This window comes from Gopherus evgoodei, chromosome 8, assembly GCF_007399415.2.
Source record: "Gopherus evgoodei ecotype Sinaloan lineage chromosome 8, rGopEvg1_v1.p, whole genome shotgun sequence".
NCBI lineage: Eukaryota > Metazoa > Chordata > Testudines > Testudinidae > Gopherus > Gopherus evgoodei.
In genome coordinates this window covers 14,353,970-14,380,138 of record NC_044329.1, presented here as the reverse complement: position 1 = coordinate 14,380,138, position 26,169 = coordinate 14,353,970, and the positions used below count along the sequence as shown (strand labels likewise).

The window sequence follows — 26,169 nt, the reverse complement described above, 5'->3', positions numbered from 1 at the left end:
GGGAGGCCCGGTGAGGAAAAAGATGCAGAACAAGAAGCCTTTCCTGCCCTGGTATGCAGCACTCACCCTGGGCATTGATGGCTCCTGTTTTGTGCGTGAAAGAGAAGAGAAACCTGAGTATTGCTGTGACCCCATGTGCTAGGTTGTAATGCCTGGAGTGGGGTGCCAGGCAGGCCGAATCTCGTGGGCAACAGCTGCTGCTGCCCACAGTGAGTGCAGTGCACCAAGATGGGCTCATCTTATAATGCCTAATCCTGGTCTCCCCTTCTCACTGGGCAGGATTAAGGTTGCAGTGCTGGGATGGAGGGTGCTGCTGCAGATGGGTGGTATCCCCTGGGTGGATCAAGGAGGGCGTCATTTTTAAACTGGAAATCAGTAAGCAGTCATGGTAAAGTTAGTAAATTTATTGTGGTTCCTCGTGTGTGTGTGTGTATGTGTGAATGCCATGACAAATTGGCATCCCTAACTAGGACTTTTAAGATTATCAATCTGGTTTGTTTAACTAGCATTATTTTTTGAAATTGAATTGTACATATTATAAAAATTCGCAATCTTGTTTTCAGTTTTATAAAAACTGTATAAATGAAACTGATGTCCATTAATGTGAATAAAGATTTTCTGTAGAACAGATTGTTAATATGGAAACAACATTGAATTTCCAAAAACATAATATGTATTTCCACTAGGTGGCCACCTAACCTGTGATGATCTATAGATGGATCAGTTGAGTAGAAATGTGATTAAATCCATCCTCCCATGGTTTCTCAGCTTTCTAGAAAAAAATGTTTAACAGAAAGCTAATTTTTATAAAAGTGATGGCATCCGCGCAATTTGGAATAAAAGAAATTATAACCAATTCACATAAATCTTTTTGCAGACAACTTTCCTAACCAAAAAATAAGTCCACTTATGACATGATGGGAAAAGAATCTGGATAGACAACTTACGCTAGATAGAAGGGGGTTTGGTCTAGAAAAGTGGACCAGCCATCTGTCTGTAGTATGATGAAAGAAAAAAATTTTAAGATGCTGTTTCAATGGTACCTCACACCTGTCAGGTTAAAAATCATATAGAATGGGGATAAATACTGGAGAAGTTGTGGTGAAAGGAGACTTTATGCAAATATGATAAACATGTTCTGTTGTTGGAGAGTATTGGGATGGAATTAATAAATATCACAAATTTGTTGAATATCTGTTACCAAGTGATCTTTTCATTAGCCTCCTGGGGCTTCCAGCAGAAATGGTCACACAAAAGGAAATGAAGACCTAATCTCTCATCTGCCAGTAGTAGCTGCTAAGATACTGAGAGCATCTCACTAGAAAAAGGAAAATAGTCCAACTATAGAGGAATGGTTTTAAAAAAACCTGGGAGGTTGTTACAGAAGAATTTTAAATATCAATTACATACCCAGAAACACAGATGGAGGACAAAAACATACTTAGATATTTGATTACTGTTTGTTTAATAATCAAAAAAAGTACATTCATCCGGAAAAGAAAAAAAGCACACCTGTCCAGTTTTAATATTAACATTCGATAGACATGCCTCTTCTATTAGATATGTGGTGTTAGAGATTTCACTCAACTTAATGTCATAGGTGTTGTAATGATGCTTAGTTTGTAATATGGTAACACCTGATATATAGCTTAACGTCTAGTACTATATAATGTCTCTTTAAACAGAAGCTCACTGTTGTAACAACTATTTTATTTCTGATACTTACAAGGCAAGGTTTTGTAAACCTGTTAATAGTTCCTAAATACATAGTAAAAATGCCAAGAGCTACCTGTATTAGTAACTTGTATTAACCTGTAAACTCCTGACAAATGTATTGTTTGCTTTCTGTTATAAGAGGCTATTTTAAAAAAAGTGTTATACATGGTGTTACTGGTGGAAACTCATCAAAATAATATATGTAAAATTTAATTTCAGCAGCAGAAATGATTCAACATTGACAGCAATGTTTGCATACGCCCAATGCGTTGAGGTGTGTGTAGGTGTGGGGTGGGGGGAATGTTTAACTGACTATAAACCAGTGCCTTTTATGAACTTTATTGCTTTAATTAAGGCAGAAGTTGGAGCCTGTAGATACAATATATTCAAAATACTGTAGCAAAAGCACAAAAATAAATTCACCATCCCAATAGACACATTCTGTAGATTAACCTTCCATGGCTTGCCAATAATTTCTCGTGTTATCCACATTAAAGAAACAGTTGATTCTTTACAATGGAAGAATTTTTAGGGAAAGAGTAGTGAATGATCTCTGTAAAGACTTCTAGCTTGTAGTAAGTAACCTATGAGTAAGTAGGCTCCAAATATAACTAAGTGGAAGGCCTATGGAATGTGCAGTGAACAGCATTGACTTTTAACTAGTAGCCCAGCTAACGTAGGTCAGACTCATTGCACTGTTTATGTGTAATGATATTGAGAAGATATGAAGGGCTAACTTAACTTCCTCTCATCTTCCTGCTCTACCCTAGTATAGATGCCTCTGAAATGAGGGATATTGTTCTACAGTTGAGCCACCTTGAAAAAGTTTTGCCTCATTCATTCATTAACCTTTTATTTGTCAGGTACCTAAATAAGGTAGCGTTAGAATTCCAGGTAGCTCTTGGTCCTGTTTCCCAGCTGCAACCATTTCCGAACTGGTGCTGGGATGTGTGAGCTTCAGCAGATTGTTTTGTTTGGCTTGGCCCTCAGTGGCAGGGTGGGATGAAAGGAGATGGCTCAGCTTCACAGTTGCATGTGGTTTCTGGCAAATGAGAGCAGCAGTAGGAGAGACATCCAGTGGAGTGAAGTTTCTCACGTGGGTTCAATCACCCCTCCAAGGAGCAGGGAGGTGCTGAACTGGCTCTGTAAGTGGTTGGCCTATTACTTGTACATATGGTTATCTGGTCTTTGCAGCTGTTGACCTGTACAGACAGCAGGACAGGAAGAATGTGTGATGTTTTGGGGGCATGATGTGACACCTCAAAGCTGCAGAAATAAGTGCAATGCAAAGCATAGCTCTTGAAAGAGGTTTTGTGAGAAGATGGGGTGCTTTGATCTCTTTATTCAAACAATGAGAAAAAGTCTAAGGTGGATCTCGTAGCCTCATCTGAAGTTGCCTGTGAGAAGTTATATCTGCAGGAACTTGAATACTGGAGTGAGCTATCTTTCCCACTGTTACTCTGAGACCATCTTTACCAATCAAATAATCTCATATGGAGTTGTAATGAAGGGACAATTTGTACTTTTGCAGGGTCATTCCTGATCATTAAAACTGTTTCTGTCAAATATTATCTTATCTTCACTCCTGGACAAGTCTTCCTTTGTGCTGATATAGTCGTCTATACAACAGTAGGAATGATGTAATGTTCCTGTTGCAGTGGCATTTAACCATTGGTGTCATTAGCTTCACCTCCCCTCTTCTCTCCCCCCCACTCCCCTTTTTGACCTGGACTACTCTGTCTCCTAGTACAGGAGGATTGGGAAAATGGGAAGAATTTAGTTACCCTCTAAGGCAAACATTTTTTTTTTTCTAGCTGAGGTCTGTGGAAGCAGGTCTGCTTTGCCTTCCTAGGACTTGGCAACACTCAAAACTCCAAAGCGCTGCCGCGGGAGTGCTCCCGCAGCAGCACTTTGAAGTGTGAGTGTGGTCGCAGCGCCAGCGCTGGGAGAGAGCTCTCCCAGCGCTGCACGTATTCCATCTCCCCATGGGGATTAGCTTGCAGTGCTGGGAGCCGGCTCCCAGCACTGGGGTACTGTTTACACTGGTGCTTTGCAGCGCTGTAGCCCAGTGTAGCCAAGGCCCTAGACTCATTTCATGTTGTTTTGTGTGTGTGTTGTGAATGGAAACTATTAAGACAGATGCCTGGTTCATAACCAAGCCCATCAGCAGGAGATCCCTCAGGCACGAACCAATTAATTCCTAAAGTATACAGGTTAAAAGCCTTTTTATAACACAAAACTTACATTTAAAAATGAGTTTATCAGGTTGTTTTTCCATAACTTATGCCAAATTAACTGTTCAATGAAAAACATTTACGTTAAAGGTGTATTCCTTTGTAACCTTAATCATAAGTAGAACCATTAGAAGATTGCCTTCAATCTGACAGTAAAACTATTACCTTTGTGTTTATAAAGAGTAAAAACCTAATTTTAAACTTCTTGAGGGTTTTTTGTTTTAGTTTTTTATTTATATTTTGCTAGGTGGAATATTTATTCGGTGGTGGAGGAGGGTGTTTAAAGCTTAACTTAAGTACAAACTGGCAAAGAGTGGTTTACAATCAGGTGCAGACAGTGGCTGGTTTTAGTCTTAGCAAATTAAGTTAAGGAACATTCTAAAAAAACAAAAACAAAAAAAAACTGAACCATACAGAATTATATGTAGGTAGCAAATAGCTTCAGAACATAGTTAAAGATGCACAATACAAAGCCAGAGTACTCAGGAATTGCACAAAATTCTTCTCTCTTCAGGTTAGTCTGTTATAGCTCAGCTTTGTCACATGATTTAATGATTTCAGTATATAACCTGTATGACTTTCTCTAAGAAAGTCTTATGTACTTTTTTATTTCCCAGTGCAGCTTGTCAGCTGGGCACTGAGAAAATTACTCTGTTCAAAATACAACATGACAATTTTGGGTCTGCTTGATGGATTTTTTTTGTTTTGTTTTACAAGATGAAATACGCAAGTCTGACTTCTGGAGACCCTTGTTTCAGACTTAAGACCCAAGTAAATGCATCAGAATACTATCCTTTAGGTGCTTGATAGCGTACTTTTAAACAAAACAAGCCTTTTTGCGCAGTTGGTGTACTATTCTCCGTTGAGAAATTGCCAAGACAGAATGTGGAGTTGAGAATTAATAGTATTTTCTGTTCCATTCCATTCCAAACTAGGATTAAAGGCATTGGCAAATGGAGTGGAAGTTCACACAACAGTAATCCTTGTTAATAACCAGTGTTTATAGAAGATGTATGCTATGAATGCCCTATATCAAAGTACTTTCAAATGATACCATTTGATAGTAAACTTAGAAACCCTTTCCTGTAAGCTGTCTTTCTGTCTGTATGTGTAATGCTTTACTTTTCCACTAATTTTTTTTTTTGTCTGGGGAGGCCCAGTGGTGGAATGGGAAAATCCTCACGTGAACATCCTAGATTGGTGTTTGAAGTTATATATACTTGCCTGAGACAATGCATGTGCAGGTGCAGGATGGCTCACAGAAGCATTCAGATCTGGACTTTTCTGTGAACTATGGAAGGATATTTTTGACCTAAAGTGTACATGCACTGTGGGGGGTCAAGGAAAAGAAAAGAGAGCCAGTTATACCAGGATCAAAGCCGTGCATTACTCTTCCCTGACCTTGAATCTGTGTGGTGATCCTGTCCATTTTGCAATGCCCCACTTTTTTGCTTAGCCCACTAGAATCACTGTACTTCCTCCTGTGTCTCCTCTGCAGCCCCTCATACAGAACACCTTCCTGAGCTAGGCTGTTAAATTTTCAACACTCATATGTCTTCTAATGACCCACTTTTACCATGATGCTTACAAGAACCTAATTGGCTGGCTGTGACAGAATTGTGGAGTACTTACAAGGAAAAATAGTAAAAACATTATATTATTGGGACATGGAAGTTTGTCATCATATACCTGTTTTCTCTATCCTCTCTCTGCTTTACCTTTTTAGACCAAAGTTATTGAGGCAGGGACTGTGCTGCATTTTGTTTTAAAGCACGGGTTGTAGGCCACTTAGAAAAAGAAACAATAAAACTGCATAATAAGTATTAAATTCTCCAAAATGCTGTGGTGTGTGGGACTGTTGTCTAGAGGTTGAATTGGAAGAGTGGGAAAAAATCCTGAAGTTCTGTCAGTCAGATCTTTTGTAGGAGGATTTGCATGGATTGGATGAGTGGAGAAATCTATTGGGGATTTTTTGGGTGTGGGTAAGGCTGTTTTAGTTTAAAGAAAGGTGATGATTAGTGGCTGGTGGTGGGTTTAGGATTAGGCTGTAGTGCAAATAGGAATACATAAATTCAGGAGGCACTTAATGTTCTAATATCAATATGATTAAATAACAATATATTTGCTCATATTCTCTTTAACAAACCAAGTTGAACAGCTGCTCTTCTCACATCCTGTTTCTTAGGCCATGTCTACATCTAAAATTTTGCAGCGCTGGTTGTTACAGCTGTATTAGTACAGCTGTATAGGGCCAGCGCTGCAGAGTGGCCACACTTACAGCAACCAGCGCTGCAAGTGGTGTTAGATGTGGCCACACTGCAGCGCTGTTGGGCGGCTTCAAGGGGGGTTCGGGGAACGCGAGAGCAAACCGGGAAAGGAGACCAGCTTCGCCGCGGTTTGCTCTCGCGTTCCCCGAACCACCCTGCAAACCGCAGGGAAGGAGACCTGCTTGCTCGGGGGTTCGGGGAACGAGAGAGCAAACCGGGAAAGGAGACCAGCTTCGCCGCGGTTTGCTCTCGCGTTCCCCGAACCACCCTGCAAACCGCAGGGAAGGAGACCTGCTTGCTCGGGGTTCGGGGAACGAGAGAGCAAACCGGGGAAGGAGACCAGCTTCGCCGCGGTTTGCTCTCGCGTTCCCGGAACCACCCAGCAAACCTCAGGGAAGGAGACCTGCTTGCTCGGGGTTCGGGGAACGCGAGAGCAAGCCGGGGAAGGAGACCAGCTTGATTACCAGAGGCTTCCTCAGGTATGCTGGGATACCTGCTTATTCCACGGAGGTCAAGAAAAGCGCTGGTAAGTGTCTATACTTGATTACCAGCGCTGGATCACCAGCGCTGGATCCTCTACACCCGAGACAAAACGGGAGTACGGCCAGCGCTGCAAACAGGGAGTTGCAGCGCTGGTGGTGCCCTGCAGATGTGTACACCTCCTAAGTTGCAGCGCTGTAACTCCCTCACCAGCGCTGAAACTTTCTGATGTAGACAAGCCCTGAGTGTGAATGAAAGGAGGTGAGTGTGGCTTCCAGAGCAGTGTGAGTATACTGCTGATGCACATGAACAGCAAATATTTAGGATGTGTCATCAGTTTCCAGCTGCAAAGGAATAGGTATCAGAAAATGAGTTTGTCAAAAGAAAAACAGTCCAGAACTAGAGGATTGACTCCATAAATAAGGGAGGATTTTGTGCATAAATCTGCCCTGTTTTTTTTTTTTGTATTAACATTTGATAGACATACTGGGTTTGATTAATATGAGTAGAATCAGTAGTTTCACTCAATTTAACAAAATCACCAGAAGAAACACATCCTGAATGGTGTAAGCAGGCTCATTCTGTAATATAACACTCCGTTAAATTGAGATTTTGTGATTATATTAGTGAATGTTTCAGTAAACAAACAATAGCTTACTACTTGTAATTAATTATTAGCATTTTGTTTCTGATATCTACATGGCAATGATTTGTAAATCTGTTAACTTCCTAAATAGTTTTAAAAATGTTTTGGTTAAATCTGATCTGAAAACAAACATGCTTTGAGACTAAGGGGCTTTAGTCTCAAAGCATAACAACTAAAAATACTGTTTTAAAAAACGAGTTGGCAGTATTCCATTACAATGTTCAATTCACTTGACATACTGTGCACTTTTTATCTCTAGTCCACCTGAAACACTAATTTATGATACTGCTGATAGTGAATACAACAGAAACAGATGATACATATCTGGACATGCTCAAAAGTCATGTTGGTCAAATTCAGCCCTGCTATAACTGGACACAGGTATGGTCACATCAGTGTGAACCAAGGCTGAATATGGCAGAGGCTTTTTCTGTTTTTTAAGTGGGGGAGAGGTAGAAAGCTGATCAATTTATTTCATATTGTACAAGGCCAAAAGAGATGACAGATTGGATTTAATTTAAATCATGATTTAAATCACTAGTCAGGAAGCTTGATTTAGTTGTGGATTTCTACATAAAAGTGCATTCTTGTTGATTGTTATCTTAAAACATATTCTTCACAACTCAGATGTTTCATTTTTCGAAGGTACACTGTACATTTTAAAAAATTATTTATTTTGTAAACTTTTCAGATTAGTTTTACAGCTATATCAGTAAATGAATGATTGGTTATTTCATTTACCAAAGGTAATTGAAGCAGATAGTTCACCTCCTAATGATTTCATAAATATCTCCAATTCAACAGGTTAATAATTATTTGGAGGATTTTCTTGCCATGCTGTATTAGGAGGAGAACATCACCAGACAGACATTTAAATTGTTTTATTCAACTAAAACAACAACATTATGTATTCTGGATTTTTTTCTTCAACAGCAATCCTGTATGTTGAGGATGGATTCTCCTAAACAAAATAAGTCAATGCAGTTAATTAATTATTATTACCATACTGCTCATTTAGTATTACTCATTGTATTCACTGACACTCAGTACTACTTTAAAGGTGAAATTGTAAAAAGATCTATTTCAGCTATTTATTTACCACAGCTGCATCTAAAGTGATAGTACCACAGAGTAACAACTATATTTTTTTGCTCAAATATAAGAATTCAAGAATAGTCCAGAAGGAAGACAGGCAGTCCTTAAGAAAGAAATTAAAAAGTTTAAGAACCTAAAGATCCTGCATGTTCAGACAGTGTTTCTTTCATCATCTTCAACTTAGCTTCCTCGTGAGAAGGAACACTTCTCATGATGTTTCATACAAGCAACCAGGCCTTGCATTTCTTTGTTGCACTGTTTGCATTTTGCACGCATGCCTGTCTTACCCACAGGTAGAGGAACTTCATTAAAATATTCCCAAACTGGGTCTCTTTTACAGCCTGCTAGATTTTCCCTTCTAGTGAGAGAATGGTATGATAGGTCTCAAATCAATGAAGGCTAGACTCAGAAAGACGACAAGTCTTCTGGAATATGCTGGTCAAAGAGTTTCACTTTTGTTTCTATTGCCTGTCCCTCCCTTCTCACATTTATCTCCAGACTTCTTCTCCTTGTCCAGATCTATTCTGTCCCCAACAATCTTTTATTCATTGAACTTTTTGAAACTTTGCACTTTTAGAGAGAGATAAGGGATTGACTCTGTGTACACAAATTTGCAGAGAGGCTGTGACAGCTTGGATCACAAAACCCTTCTTGGGAGCTGCCACCTGATGTGCCAAGACTACTTCTGCCCCTGCTTTCCAGCCCCGTCGGCTTGGGACTTCAGTGCCCTGCTGGTTTGAGCCAGATTCGCTAGCCTGCTGCAGACCCAGGTCTGAATCACGTCCCCTAACAGCTGTAGGCTTACCTGAAAGCAGCTAACAGAGGTGTTCATGTTTTTAACACGATGCCCAACTCCCAATGGGGTCTAAACCCAAATAAATCAATTTTACCCTATATAAAGCTTATACAGGGTAAACTCAGAAATTGTTCGCCCTCCATAACACTTGTAGAGATGCATAGCTGTTTGCCCACCCAAGTATTAACACATACTGAGTTAATTAATAAGTAAAAAGTGATTTTATTAAATACAGAAAGTAGGATTTAAGTGGTTCCAAGTAGTAACAGACAGAACAAAGTAAGTCACCAAGCAAAATAAAATAAAACACGCAAATCTGTGTCTAGTCAAACTGAATACAGATAATCTCACCTTGAGAGATGCTTCAGTAAGTTTTTTCCTCAGACTTGACACCTTCCAGGCCTGGGCACAATTCTTTCCATTGGTACAGCTCTTGTTCCAGCTCAGATGGTAGCTGGGGGATCCTTCATGATGGCTCTCTCCTTTGTTTTGTTCCGCCCATTTATATGCCTTTTGCATAAGGCGGGAATCCTTTGTCCCTCTGGGTCTCCTCGCCTCCCTTCTCAATGGAAAAGCACTAGGTTAAAGATAGGTTTCAGAGTAGCAGCCATGTTAGTCTGTATCCGCAAAAAGAACAGGAGTACTTGTGGCACCTTAGAGACTAACATATTTATTTCAGCATGAGCTTTCATGAGCTACAGCTCACTTCTTCAGATGCATAGAATGGAACACACAGACAGGAGATATTTATACATACAGAGAAAATGAAAAGGTGGAAGTATGCATACCAACAGGAAGAGTCTAATCAATTGAGATGAACTATCATCAGCAGGAGAAAAAAAACTTTTGAAGTGATAATTAAGATGACCCATAGAAGGTGTGAGGAGTTCAGGTGACATGATCACACATCACTGCAAAACTTCATTACCCCGTCCCAGCACACACATATACAGGAAGATTTACAGGTAAAACGGAACCATTTGCTGTCAGTTGTCCTGGTTATTGGGAGTCCTCAAGATTCCACACCACCATTAATGGCGCACACTTTGCATAATTACAATAGGCCCTCAGAGTTATATTTCATATTTCTAGGTTCAGATACAAAAATGGTACATTTGTACAAATAGGATGATCACACTCAGTAGATTATTAGCTTTGTAATGATACTTTACAAGAGACTTTTTGCATGAAGCATATTCCAGTTACATTATATTCACTCATTAGCATATTTTTATAAAATCATATAGACTGCAACGTGACAGGGACAATAGGAGGTCTGTTATTTCTAGCCTCTATATATTATTTATTTATTTAAAAACATTTTTGCTGTTAACAAGCATGTTATCTCTGGAGACACAAATCCACAATTTGAGAACTGCAAAACTAAGCATCTCTGATGGTACCTTCTAGACTGAGCATTGAGTCTCATTGGGTAAATAGAAGATTAAGTTAAGTAATCTATACAGAAGCACCTGGAACCCCACAAGATTGGGTCCCTAACCCATGAACTATTGAAACTCATTTACAAAACTTTTCTTAAACATTATATTAATATATTGTCTCATACTATAGAATTAGAATTTATAATCCCTATTCCATGATGAGATATCTTTTGAGCTATAATGTATCTTAATTAAAACTATATTTAGATAGGTTTTTCCACTCAAAAAGCGTTTTATAAAAAAATCTGATTTTTAATTTTTTTAAAAAATCATTGATTTTTATCTACCCTGAGAAGAGATCATTATGATAATCTAGTCTGACCTCCTGTGTAGTTTGAACACGCTTCCTATGCAAGAGTTAAACCAGGTTTAGTGAGGAAGGTGTAATAAAATGCTTGATTGACTTCTTGAACAGAAGGATTGTAAAATATTCTTATTAAGTAACTTTGCCATCTTAAATTTTTAAAATACAGCCATTTTGCTCTTGGCAGTGTATAATTGCTTTGGTAACTTTCCTATCGGACAATCTTTCACTAGGACTTCCCTGAAAACCTGCCTCTCTCATGCATTCTTTTACCTACAAAAGTTGTAAACTGCAGAAAACGTAGACCCTTTTTAATATTGGCGTAAATCGTATTCTCACCATCTTAAAAATTGCCAACAGGCAAATAAGTATCCTTTTAACATTCATATATCTTGATGTAGATAGATTTTTAATTAAACTGGAGGTTTCTTTTTAGGTGTTGTTTATTGTTTTTCCCAGTGCATGTGTCACTTTTAAAATGAAGGAGCACAACAGATTTTATTCCTTCAAGCATATAAACAAAATGGCTATTTAAAGGTCTGGCTGGAGTGGACCAGATCAATAGAAGTGTCCATGCATATGAGCAGTCTGAGTGGTCATTTGTATGTGGAGTCACTGTGACTTTGCACTTTTTTAATATATAAATAGTATAAAAAATAACTAGCCTCCTAGCTCCCACCTAGCCAATATGACTTTTTAAGCATCTGTTTTCAACAGCTGTCTACAGATTATATAGGTAGAGCTAGTAGTAGTAAGGTTGCCAGACACGGCTTGTAAGACTCTGTTTTTAGTTTCTTATAACTTTGTGAAACTTTAACCATTTAGTCTGAAATTTTCCATGCCAGGTTTCTGCCTCAGGCTGCCTCTTTTTCCTGCCAGAAAACTTCAACCACAATGGCCTCCTTGTTTCTGAGAACAAGGCTAGAGGAGGAGACATTGTTTTGTCCATGTCAAAAATAATACCGGCAACCTTTTCTTTTAACAATTTTAGCTTTGGAGCAGGGACTTAAAATTTGGTAAGGAAATACAGTGTCTTTATGTCTGAGTTGTACCTTTTGCCATCCTCATAACCTGTGAAACTTGATCAGGTGATAAGCCTCCGAAAAGTTGTATTTCGCACATGTTCAGTAGAACTTTCAGTTTAAAGCTCTCAAATCTCCAAAGCTTGCATCCTCTCTGAGCATGCCCAAGCTCATCACAGCTGCTAATATTGACCAGACTATGCATGCACTATCCCCACTGAAGTGCTGAGAGTGTTTTCTTGCCTTCCTTGCAGCATCATGGAGGACAGTTATGTTATAATATTAACACTTAAAAAGATGTAATATTAGCAAAAATAAGATTGAGAGATTGTTTACATGGATAGTGGCCCATGGCCAGAGTGTGAATCTACAGCTCACTAGCTTGCTACACGGTAACTGGCCATGTGGACCCTGATACCGAGCATTAAAAGTTCTGTAGTGCACTTTGACATACTCCTATTCAATATTAACTATGGAACTTTTAGTGCACGGTAGCAGGGTCCACATGGCTAGTTAGATTAGTCTATCTATCACATAGCATGATAGATTAGTGCACTATAGATTCACACCATGGCTTGCCATGCACTAACTAGGGTTGCCAACTTGGTAATATTTAAAAACTGGAAATTCCAGTAGGAGTGCCAGAACCTCCCCTGTACCACATTTTCTCCCCCACCCCCAAGGCACCATCCCTGCCTCTTCCCCCAAGGCTCCACCCCACCCATTCCCCTTCCCGCCCCCCATCACTTGCTGCTTCTCCCCATGCCCAGGTCAGGAGAGAGACTCCTGCCATGCTGGGGCTGGGAGCTGTAGCTGCCCAACACAGGTATGGGGTAGCCCCGGATGACTAGGGGCTGGCACCGGTTATGACTCAGTGCTTCCCCGCCTCCGCAGCCAGCAGTAATCTTACTTTAGGTGTCAGGTCAGTAGATCTCACTGGACATGGTAAGGTCCCCTTTTTGACTGGACTTTCCAGTCAAAAACCTGGCACCTGGCCACTCTAGCATTAACTTTCCATGTAAACAAGTCCTGTGTCTGCTTGTTGCAACTTGTGGCTGGTATCATCTAAGGATAAAAGGGACCAGCTCCCAGAAGTAAATGAGATCTTGGATTGTGCTGGTGGTCTTTTTGTTTATGGGAAGAGGTGAGAAATGAAGTCTTGCATGCTGAAGTCCTCAACGGGGAAACTCTCTAACTCTTGTCTCTATGCAGGGAAAGTGGAAAGGATTTAGAAGCAAGTGGACTCCTGAGGGTGGGCTCAAGCAGTTCTACAAAATCATTAGTTGTATGGTGGGAGTCCTGAATACTGCACTAGATCTAGTTAAGTAACCGGAACAGTTGGGGCATGTAATGTGCCTCCCAGCCTTCAGTAAATAAAGTTGCAGCCTGCATCTTAAAATCCATCCTGAGTGTGTTATGTTCATTTGCCTGCATGTCCTGATCAAAACTAGTATGTCAATAGAGAGTGAATTTGTTTTTACAAATTGTTGAAAAGCAGTGAAAGCTCTGAGTTTTGATAGATAGCTTATTAAGCAAGCAGTAACTTTTGCAACTTTCATAGCATTAGGAATATGAAACTGTAATAAAGCTCTCATACAAACCATCCATGACCTTTCTTTTTTATGGAACAGAATGCATATCCACCATGTTTCTGAAGCTAAGTACTAAGCCAAGAAATTTCTCAAAAAAAGCTACTGTAAATTCCAAAGCCTGCACTCATACTTTATTTGCATATGTTGCAGAAATAGCATCCCCTGTCACTGGAAACCAGTTTAATGCTAACTAATAGCACACCTGTTTTGGATAGTAAATTAAATGCTGAATAGCTCTAGTGTTTTTTGCCTTAGCATGTGGTCTACTCTATCACCACAAATATTTTTGTGACTAACGAGAGTTTTTGCAGTGAGAAGTTTAAACAACTGTATCTCATGATTAGTATTTTCATGTAAGGCCCAATCTTTAAAGTAAATTTTTTTAATGTTTTAGGGGTAGCATGTTTTAATTTGGTGTCTGAAAAATATATTAGCTGCTACAAACAGCACATTGTACTTCTAGCTTCACAGATGTATACATATGTAAGTTTAATGAAGATTATTGAAGAAAGGCTTGCTGAATGCTTACTATCTCGAGCTAGTACTAGAAATAGAGTTTAATTCTTTAGTAAAAATAGCTCTGGTGGTGGTCTGTGCTGACAAGCATTTGACCAAAGGCTCAGTCCCAGTAAGCAGGTCTCTTGCTTTCAGTGTTGGTAAGCATTGGGAATGTCTTGGAGTCAGTGTCCTAGAAATGGGAGGAGAAGGCAGTGGCTCAAAATGCAACACTTCCAGTTTGACGAAGGAGAATCATTCAGATGTTTCAAAGGGAGTACATTGTTTGGATTCTGTCCTGACTCTGTTACTACCATGTGATTTGTGAGCATCTTCCTCAACTTCTCTGTGCCTCTTCTGTAAAATAAGTATACCCTACTTTAAAGTGGTGATGTAAGTCCTTGGATGGAAGGCACCGTTACTTGGTGTCTTCTACTTTCTATATAGAGCTATATCTGTTTATGCTTCTATATAAATGCTGTTCATGCAGAGGCTATGACTAACAAACCACATTAGGGTCTTGCCCATGGAAGTACTTAAGTGTTAGTTGCAAACCAGTTTTGTTGTGTCCACTGCTTAGAGTAGGCTGGCTCTGCAGGCGTGCTTTTGCCCTGAATTGTTTCCTATTCTATTTTTTTGTTCAAAAATATGTTTAGCGTTGTTAAATATGTTAACATTATTACTGCATAATAATTTTGGCAAATAGTGGGGAAAATTAGATACACCTCTACCCTGATATAATACAAATTCAGATATAATGCGGTAAAGCAGTGTTCAGAGGGGTGGGGCTGTCCGCTCCGGCGGATCAAAGCAAGTTTGGTATAATGTGGTTTCACCTATAATGCGGTAAGATTTTTTGGCTTCCAAGGACAGCATTGTATCGGGGTAGAGATGTACTCCTAAAATCTGAATTGCATATAAGTGATATTTTCTTTTTGTTTGCAGGACTTAAATACTATCTATTCTTATCTTCATGGAATGGACATATTGTCACATCTCAGGGAACATCAGCTAAGGTAAAGGATCGGGGGCGATAGCATAGTTCAGTACAAATTATATCCTATTTAACTTTCTGTTTCAAATGCTCTAATAATATGTGCATTCCAGTTATCTTAGCACATATGAAATAAGAGGCAAACAAAACAAAGCACAAAATACGCATCAGAAGTATCTCTGTTCTTCTACTGTTGCTATGGTTAATTCCAGTGTGTAGGAGTGATTTAAACACTCAGAGAATATATTGTGTGTTATCTATTTGGATAATGAAAATTTCATTTAAGTTTGAAGTTATGGTTCAAGAAGCAAAGCCAAATTTGTAGTCTTTCATATGACTTCCCCTGATACTTAAAGAAAGTGATATTGTTGAAAGATTAATAGATTAAAAACATTTTTAGAATTTAAAATCTAAATTAAAATTTCATTTTTCTCAGAATAATGTCTTCAAGTGCTCGCTATGAAAGATACAAGGGCAACCAAGTTCTTTTTTGGTAAGTACATTTAAGCCACAATCATCACCCTCATAGTGGAGAAATCCAGTGCTTGCTTGCATGTCAAATTATGTGTGTCATCACAGATCCCAACAAGTACCCCCTCCTGATCACTGGCTAGGATTGTTGTGAGGGGAATCCAAGCTTCTGTGCTCTGGATTTCCAGGGCGTTGCAAGTTCCTGGAGCTTGAACAGAGAGTCTAGCCATTGCCCAGTCTCAGGGTCCCTAGGGTGCACTCTCTCAGGGTGCAGACTTTCTATCTGTACCTTGAATGTTGGAACCCTTATGGGTGCAGCACTGACCTTCAGACTCCTTGTTAATTAAATACACCCTTCTCCCAGAACTTCACTCCAAAATGTGTGAAGCTTTTTTAGATTTACAGTGTTAACTCACTCAGGGGCATGCAGTAGTTGTGAAGCAGTCAACACAATACATGCACACATTGCCAAGTCTAACATCTTTATGCTCTTTTATCCTTAATCAGGTAAAGCACAGGAAAATACATAACATACAAAACTGTAAATGTCCCTCACTTCCTAGCTTGTCCTTCCCTTGTGAGACCTTGGAGGTTCAGGAAGGTAGGCAGGCAGAGTCCTCTATCCCCTTGCCTACCCTGCCCTGCAGCAACCAATCTCATCTTAGTCTGGTGCAAAATGGCTCACCCTTCCTTTATAGACTCCTGCTGGGGTCACTTGCTTCTTTTGTTCTGCCTCCTGGTAACTTTCCTTTACTTCCAATCCCCACCTCAATCAGACAAGAGGAGGAAGTATCTTCTACCAAGTAGAGCTATCCCATAGACTCAAGTTATGTTTCACTTTGAAAAGACCATTGTTGAGTGCTTATCATTCACCATTGTCTCTAGCCTAGCAGATACACCTCTACCCCGATATAACGTAGTCCTCGGGAGCCAAAAAATCTCACCTCTTTATAGGTGAGATCCTGTTATATTGGGTTCGGTCTGGTACAGCATACTGGCAAGAGCCGGTATGCCATGCCAGGCTGAACCGGCTTCCCCGGCGGTGATTTAAAGGGCCTTGTGCTCCAGCTGCTGCGGGGAGCCCCGGGCCCTTTAAATTGCTGCTGGAGCTCCGGCAGTGGAGCTCGGGTGGGGATTTGAAGGGCCCGGGGCTTCCCGCTGCTTTACCGCATTATATCCAAATTCGTGTTATATCGGTTCACGTTCTGTTGGGGTAGGGGTGTATCTGACACAGCCCTGCTAACTCATGGGTAATCCATTTACATATAGGCTTTCCATGATAGTAACTTCATGTTACAATTTCATAAAATCATCCATAATTCAGAAGTGATACAGAATAAACCAACGAATTGTCATATACATAAACTTTGTCTTACTGTTGTAAATACAAATAACTGCAACATCTAAGGTTGACAAAAATAATTAAAAGTCTATTTGAGAGAGAAGGTGAGTGAAGTAATATCTTTTATTGAACCAACTTCTTTTGGTGAGAGACAAGCTTTTGAGCTTACACAGAGCTCTTCTTCAGGTGACCGTGGAGGAAAAAAGTTCAAACACTGCAAACTCGTGAAAGAGAAGGGTTTGAAGTGAAGGATATTGGGGAACTGAGGGACAACATCTAAGTGAGGTGCTGTCTGTAAAAGACTGGATCCTCTCTCTAGGATAGGGTATGCTAGGAAGCTGTTCAGGGACCATAAGAAATCTGTATTAGAAACTAATATAGAATTGTAAAGCCTGAGATCGCATTTTTGTTTATTTTCTATATAACTTGCATGTATTTCTTTTCCGTATCATTTCTGTGATTTTTGTATTAAATAAACATGTTTATTTTTACCACAAGCAGGTCTCTGGTGTGCGAACTTTATGGAGTGTATCCCTCCAAAGTGAACTGATGATAGGGGACAGGTTTCTTTCATTTGGAGGTGATGAAAGGAAAAAGTCTGTGTGTGTGATGGTTAAGAACTCGGGGAAATGGATTTGGAGGGTACTTGGGGCCAGCGGGGGTTGTTGAGGTCACCCTGCAAGGAGTAACTAGGCTGGTGGAAGGTTGAGACCTTTTATCATAGAATATCAGGGTTATAAAGGACCTCAGGAGGTCATCTAGTCCAACCCCCTGCTCAAAGCAGGGCCAATCCCCAACTAAATCGTCCCAGCCAGGGCTTTGTCAAGTCTGACCTTAAAAACCTCTAAGGAAGGAGATTCCACCACCACCTCCCTAGGTAACCCATTCCAGTGCTTCACCACCCTCCTAGTGAAAAAGTTTTTCGTAATATCCAACCTAGACCTCCCCCACTACAACTTGAGACCATTGTTCCTTGTTGTGTCATCTGCCACCACTGAGAATAGTCAAGCTCCATCCTCTTTGGAACCCTCTTTCAGGTAGTTGAAAGCAGCTATCAACTCCCTCCTCATTCTTCTTTTCTGCAGACTAAATAATCCCTCATCCTCTCCTCATAAGTCATGCGCTCCAGCCCCCTAATCATTTTTGTTGCCCTCCGCTGGACTCTCTCCAATTTTTCCACATTTTTCTTATAGTGTGGGGCCCAAAACTGGACACAGTACTCCAGATGAAGCCTCACCAGTGCCGAATAGAGGGGAATGATCACGTCCCTCGATGTGCTGGCAATGCTCTTACTAATGCAGCCCAATTTGTTGTTAGCCTTCTTGGCAACAAGGGCACACTATTGACTCATATCTAGCTTCTTGTCCGCTGTAACCCCTTGGTCCTGTTCTGCAGTACTGCTGCCTAGCCACTTGGTCCCTAGTCTGTAGCAGTGCATGAGATTCTTCATTCCTAAATGCAGGACTCTGCACTTGTCCTTGTTGAACCTCATCAGATTTCTTTTGGCTCAATCCTCCAATTTGTTTATGTCATTCTGAACCCTATCCCTGTCTTACAGCGTATCTACCACTCCTCCCAGTTTAGTGTAACCTGGCAAACTTGCTGAGGGTGCAGTCCACGCCAGTAGGCTGGCTACTGGTGGCAGAGCTCCGAGCCACCATAGCAGTATAGCATTAAGACACCCAAAGTTACAAGCAAAGTGGTGACAGAACTGCTTACTGGTCTCAGGGATTCCCAAAGCATCACAGTTTGAAAGCTTGCCTTATTGGGCCAATTTCTGCTGGTAAAAGAAAGATATTACTTCACCCACCTTGTGTGTGGGTGTGCGTGTGCACGCACCTCCAAAATATATTTTTCAAATGTATATAGATGACACATGAAGAAAATCTGACATGCTCATGAACATGGTATTGGTCATGTAAATGGCATCCTTCCCTTGCAGTTGGTACTGACCAATTCCTCTTCATATTGTGAGGGGTCTTGATCCTGGGGGAAGCACTCTAGCACTGGGAAGTGAAACATTAGATCTGGCTGCTATTGGTATTTAAAAATCCTGTGGCACTTTAGAAATAGCTAGGTATGTTAGTTCTAATGTATTTGCTAAACTCCTGTTTGGACAATTAAATAGTTCATCTAATTTCATCCCATAGTTTTTTGTGGGATATGTATATTTTTCTCACATCCTGTCCTAAACTTATTGTGCACTATTAAAATGCTAAAGAATTTTAGTACAGGGTGAAATCATTCTTGTATATATAGTTTGTAACATGCTTTGAGATGAAAATGTTTTAAATACAAGTTAATGTAATTTTATTTTTGAATATTCATTTTTAAATGGGCTTAAAATATTCTATGATTTAGGATAAAAATTAATTTTCAGCTTCAAATTCTTCACAGACCATTCCATTTCAATATAAATGAATACTCATACACTGCCACAAATTAACATTTTATCAGCAGTGCTCTTGGACTTCAATCTACAGTCTAAATCTTCAGTATGGTAAAATGTGGAGCTTCAGTACCAGAGTGATAACTTAGATAACATATTTTATGAATATGATGACAAATAGATGACAATATCAGCTATTTTGATTTTTTTTTCCTACAGTTCAGACACTATTGCCAGATGTTGGTATATTCTTCTTTCTGGATCTGTCCTTATGAAGGACTCCATGTTTTTACCACCATGCAGGTATGTACAAGTTAATTTAACTGCTTAAAGGGACATAATCAACATATACTTCCTTGCATATGTTAAAAAGACTGCCTTAATTTTTTCACTTTCAGTAACTTAAAAATAGAATTTATTTTTCATTATTTTCAAATTTCTCTCAGATTAAACATTGAAGATCAATTGTAGCTTTCAATTTACCAGGCTCCCTTTTTAGTTCTCAGTGTGTTAGAGTTCATATAGCAAATACTGCATCAGAGGTACTCTTAATTAAAAATGGCTCCTGTTGACTATGCTTGAAATTTAGGGAAAAGTTTTTTTGTTTTGGGCTCTTTAATAAAATCTTATCTAAAAATATATGACTGCGCAATAGTCTATTCCACGTGATTTGGGATTATAGTCAATAGCAGTATGTGATTTTTATATGAAGTAAAAGGATTGGTGTCAGTCACAGTGAAAACATGACAAAAGTCTTATAACATTTCAAATTTGGAGCACAATGAACATTAGGTGACCTGTTTAAACTGAAGCATAACAGCTGATTTAGGGTTAGGGTTAGAGTTAGGGTTAAACCTGGCTGCCCTGTGATATTCTGCTTGACCTTGTATATCATTCTGAATTAGGGTGACCAGATGTCCTGTTTTTAAAGGGACAGTCCTGTTTTGGGGACTTTTTCTTATATAAGTGCCTATTACCCTCCCACCCCTGTCCCATTTTTTCATAGTTGCTATCTGGTAACCCTAGTCTTAATTTTTTACTTCACTGTGTTATGAAGCCATATCTGGTATATTTGTGTTCATGATACATCTTCAGGAATTGTAGTTGAAAAGCCTCAGATTTCCAGTCTGGAGAAGGAAGTAGAATTTAAGATTAATGGCTTCCGTATGAAGAAGCAACTTGATTGTGTCTGATATTCTTTATGGAAGTTGTTAATTTCCTTGTATGTTTGGAATCTGTGTGTCAGGTGGGGAGAAAAGAGTGAAAACTTGTCCTCCTAATATAGCGAAACAGTGTAAATCTATAGCAATATAGCCTATGTCAGCATGAAGGCCTTGCTGGTACAAATTTGTGTCAAAGTATGTCCATTGAGGCCATATCTTTTATAATTTCAAAGAGGTCTTACTGAAGCAAATGAGCAATCCTTGAGATTTTGCTCCCCTGTTATTTCAGAGGTAGTACTGTTTATTTTGTGACTGCCGATGCCCACAAACAGGAAAAACGTTAGATTCTGATGCTTTAACCTGATAAACATTGAAGTCAAACCTAAAGTTTTGCATTGTTTTGTTTTTGAGTGCAGTTATGTAACAAAACGTCTACATCTGTAAGTTGAACTTTCATGACAGAGATTGCTCTACAGTACTTGTATGAGATTAATTGAAAAATACTGTTTTTTTTGTTTATCATTTTACAGTGCAATTATTTGTAATAAAAATAGTATGAAGTGAGCAGTATACACTTTATATTCTGGGTTGTAACTGAAATCAATATATTTGAAAATGTAGAATAACATCCAAAAATATTCAATAAGTTTCAATTGGTATTCTGTTTAACAATGCGATTAAAACTGCGATTAATTGTTAATCACATGAGTTAACTGTGATTAATTGACAGACATAATTATTTTTCTTATTCTATTACTCTGTTTTCTTTTCTTTACGTAAATTCTCTGTCAAAATAGTGTTTTGACACTATCTAGTTTATCAGTAATGCAAATTAGTGTTGGGATGGGACTCTCAGGAGTTTTGAAATTGATTGAATACTTCATCAGTCATTCAAGGATAAAATTGACAAAATAAATATATAGGAAAAGTTACAGGATAAATGATTTCTTCAGAATGAGGTGCCTGGGACAACCAGTTTAAATAGATTGTTATTCACCATCCTCAGTGTAGGACAGAGCTGATTAACTACAGTGCCTCCTGATGCTGTATCTTGCCAGTTTTTTTCATTATGTCAACAGTTGTTAATTTTTTTTTTACACCAGAGAGAACATATTAAGTGACTGCTCTTTAGCTTTTTAAAAACCAAATCTTAGCATTTGCCCTCAGACTGTGGAAACAAGTTTTTAATAAGGAGAAGGTGAAGTTGGTGCATTTTAACTGGATTATCGTAATACATATAGCTAAATATTAGCAAAGCCTCTGTGTACTACTATATATATTTTTCCTGTTTTGTCTATGAAATTATGTGTATACAAGTGAACCATTAATTAACACATACACTGATCGACCTTCCCCACTTGCATCTACTTAGTTAGGGCAAGCTGAGGATCTGTGTGAGGGCTGTGACTTGAACTCAGGAGTCAGAGACTCTTCTGACATCACATACGTGTCAGTTGCAGGGGAGCAACTCTGAAGGGGAGTTTCTCAGTTTTTACAATCACTGCTAAGATAGCTGAGTTTGAGTTCAAACCAAAATAAGAATTGAAGTGTCACAAGTCACATCTGATTTGGGAACCTCCTATCTAAGAGGGTTGCCATATCCTTGCATCCTATTTTGGACCAGCTGGTGAGTGAGTGTTTGTTTCATTCTGCTTCCCTTCTCTTGGAGCCACTGAAAAGGAAATTTATCCCCCAGAGTATTCTACTTGCTATGTCTCCTGCCTCCTATGACAGCTTGGCGGTGAAGGTGGTGTTTGCTAGCATTAATTGCTGAGCTTTGGTGCTGGGTTTTTTTGGTGAAAGGGTTTGCCAGCTCACAACTGCAACTAATCAACTTGTGGTTTGGTACCATTTGATTTCTCTTTTATAAGAGAAATGCCAGGAGTTTAAAAGTTAGTCCACAAAGGTGTAGACCTGGCTTGACAACCAGTCTGGGAAGCCTTTGATGTCAGTGAGATAAGTGCTGTTGCCTCAAAAATGAATCTGCTGCAGGCTCAAGGCCTTAGGTTGCAAGCTGTTTGGGGAAGGGAACGGGAGCTTCAGTAACAGGGTACAGTATTTATTACAATGGAACCCGGATTTGATCTAGGCGTCTGGAGAACAGGTTATTGTGCTGTGACCTCTGCTTTTCATGTTGAGTAGTATTGTTTGTCACCTCATATTCCCATCCATTTGTATCTGCCTGTTGTCTCTTGTCTTCTGTTTAGATAAGTTCTTTGTGGGGAACGGACCATGATCCATGACAGGAGCACCTGGGTGCTACTGCAAGAAAGATAATAAATAATGGGTGCCACTTTAATGCTAATAAGTTATTCTCTTTTCTCACCAATGCAGACTAGTAAATTATTGAACTGAGATCCAGACAAACAGCAGCAATGAATGAGTACTGAAAATTTTGGCACCATTGTGCATGCGTGCACGTGCACACACACTGTATTTACATCTGTGCACTCAAATTTTATGGTAAACTTTAACAGGACTGAAATGTTTTTGAGCTTAGTATCTAACTGGAGGCAGGAAATTAAACTCTCAACCATTCTGGAGTGAAGTTCAGCAGTGCCTGAAGTTTGTCGCAAGTGGATATGTGCATAAAGCCTAAATAAAGACTGCATTGAAATGGTGTGTTTACCTGAATTTAAGGAGTGAATGATTTATGTTGCATATGTAAAAAAATAAAGTCTTCTATGAATTATTAATGAGATTACAACTGCTTATATAGTGGATAATGAGGGAAAGCGGCTGCCAGACTTTAATAAGGGTAAGAATGTTCTGTTGTATGAAACTGTTTACAGTCTAAATCATGTGCTTCTTGGTGTTTTTTCAGTCTATTTAGTTAGTGAGATCATCTGGGAAGAAAATGAACATTCTTTCCTTTTGGGTAATGAGACAACCTGTATGATGTACAAAAGGCTTGAAGGAAAAAAATACTTGGAGCTCAACCACCACAATTAAATTAACAAGAGTATTTTTATTATCTAAGTATGAGAATGAAAAGCTTCAGAGATTTTGGCCTCTTCCATAATCACGTAAAACATTACAATTACGTTTCGCTCTTCTAAGGAGAATGTAAAACTTTTCTAGGAAAAGAAAAAAATGGGTGCAAAAGAATTTGAAATGTTTCTACACACAATCAGAAATGAAATTGCCTATTAGAAACACTGTGTGCTTGGCCTAGCCTGCAAACGATATTTGCTAAGAAAGGAAAAGTTTAATGTACAAACTTTAGTCAGTCTCTGCACAGCACTCTGATCTTAATTTAGCATTTCAGAGCAAATTTTCTCATTAACTGTGTACTCTAGATCAGTGATTCTCAACGAGGGGTGCACGCATCCATAGGAGTACTCAGAGGTCTTCCAGGGGACGCATTAACTCATCCAGACATTTGCCTAGTTTTATAGCAGGCTACATGAAAAGCACTAGTGAAGTTAGTGGAGACTAAAATTTCATATAATGACTTATTTATACTGCTGTATATACTATGCACTGCAATATAAGTACAGTGTTTCTAATCCAATTGATTTTATTTTATAATTATATGATAAAAATGGGAAAGTAAGCAATTTTTCAGTAATAGTGTGCCGTGACATGATTCTATTTTTATGTCTGACTTTGTAAGCAAGTAATTTTTAAGTAAGATGAAACTTGGGGTACGCAAGACAAATCACACTCCTGAACGGAGTACAGTAGTCTGGAATGGTTGAGAGACACTGCTCTAGATACATTTAAAGAGTCACATTGCGCTCATATTTGTGATTAAGAGATCATATGTGATTATGATGGAATACTTAGGCACTGAGATTTTCAAATCCTCTTTACTGAGTCAGTGTGTGTTCAGAATATGCATATTGCCATGTGTACTGTTTACAGTGCCATACCTGTTAGATAATAAAAAATGCATTATTTTACACACTAGATTTTGAGACATGTATGAGTCTAGAGAAAACTGTATTGTGACAGAAGGTAAAGATTTCGTGCTAACATATATTTTAGTATGGGTATTTAAACAAGCTCTGTTTCTTTGTACTTTTTAGTGTTCTAAATCTTATGTTATATATATATTTTATTATTTTTTTAAATGTGATGTGCTCAAGCTTAGGCTTGGCTAAGATAGAATGCCAATAATATTTGAACAAAGAAAGAATGAAGGATATAAACTGTCAGAAATGACAAGAAAACTACAGAAGTATGAGTAACAGTGGGCCATGTCTAAAGCCAAAAGATTTCATATTTTATAATGAAATAGTCAGCTTGGTGCTCCCTTTCCTTTGACAGTACGTGCATATCCCTAACCCCAAACCAAACAGACTAAAATCCTTATGATCAGATTGCACACTGTGAGAGCTTCAATGTGAATGAAAGATTAACCATTTATGAATTTTGTGCCCTACAGTAGTGTGATACATTTCAGGTTCCTTTTTGTCATTTGAGGACATGTTTTCTCTCTATATATGCCATACAGTGGAGTTGCACATTTTAGAACGGTCACTATTTAACTTTTCTTGTGAAGCAGTGCCTTGGATAATTTTGTTTTCTTGATCTTTATAGAATCTAGACAGTTTACTCAGGTCTCTGCCATCACTTACTTTGGCTTGCAGGTTAATACTTAGTGTCCCCAGTCCCTGAGTTCCTTTGAAGCGTACCTCTGTAGTGTCCAGCTCCTGTCACTGGACACTAACAGTAATTACCAGGTTTGCTATTCCAAAAGGAACAGTATACACATAGCTTGATTGGTGCGACTCAGGATCAAGTCCTTAATAACATTACAGCACTGAAATATATTTACAGTGAATCAATCATAAGTTTATTATCAAAGGTTACATTTTAAAGTATTGTGAATAAAAATAAGTGGAAACGTGGTTACACATACAAACGAAATATAAAACACAACCCCAGATCTATACTTAATGGTTACCTTTCCTATTTATTAAAGTAGATTTTTCTCCCAAGGATACAGTCTCTGATAGAGCTGCTGATTTTCAGTAACCAGATCACAGGTTTTCCCATGCCCTTCAAGGGGTTTCCTCAGTAAATAGATGATCAAAATGTCTTTCTTGTCTCCAGTTATAGTCCATAAACGTTTGATATGCCCTTTGTTTTCCAGTGTCCTGCCCCACTCCCATGCTGGCTTCATATCCTCATGTTGACTTGGAATGCAAATGTAGCTCCTGTTTTGATTTACAATGCTTAATTTACATCAGAGACAGGTATAGACACATAGCCATGTTTTGACTGGCAGAAAACCTGTTATAATCAATACATACATTTTACAGTGATATTTATGACCAGCCTGGCACCCACTTTCATTAGATACCTTACAGTACTCTATTTATAAATAATTACCATGAAAGAGGTGTGTTAGGTGTGGTGAATGTGTCAGGCCTGATGGGAGTTGCTGACAGAGGGCAGTGAACTTTTTGTCGGCAATGGTGGGCCTCTTTATCACATTGATGGTGCCTGGAAGTTAAATAAACAAATATTTTACATGCAGACTGCATTTTAGTTTCAAATTTCATATAATCAAGTTGCTAATGGAATTAAGTATTATAATATTTAAAATAATTTAATTGAACATTTCAGTACTTACAAAGCACATTGCATCTTCAAAGCACTGTGCCAATGTTTGCCAATTTTAAAAAGTAATATGCGGAAAGAAAAGTACTTGAGATGCTGCTTGTTGACCCTGGCTCATTTGTTGAATTATCTGTTTAAAATAAAATATTC

General features: G+C 38.8%; 1 protein-coding gene across 9 annotated transcripts in view; it reads left to right on the top strand.

The window, feature by feature from the left end:
• The window catches only part of RAPGEF6 (Rap guanine nucleotide exchange factor 6), a 246,442-nt gene that overhangs the window by 31,997 nt on the left and 188,276 nt on the right, over window positions 1-26,169 (top strand). For all 9 annotated transcript variants that reach the window (XM_030573058.1, XM_030573049.1, XM_030573048.1 and 6 more), the window contains 3 exons: window positions 15,035-15,105; window positions 15,520-15,576; window positions 19,505-19,588. In XM_030573058.1, the coding sequence (XP_030428918.1) occupies window positions 15,035-15,105; window positions 15,520-15,576; window positions 19,505-19,588 (212 nt within the window). The remainder of the gene's footprint in view (window positions 1-15,034; window positions 15,106-15,519; window positions 15,577-19,504; window positions 19,589-26,169) is intronic.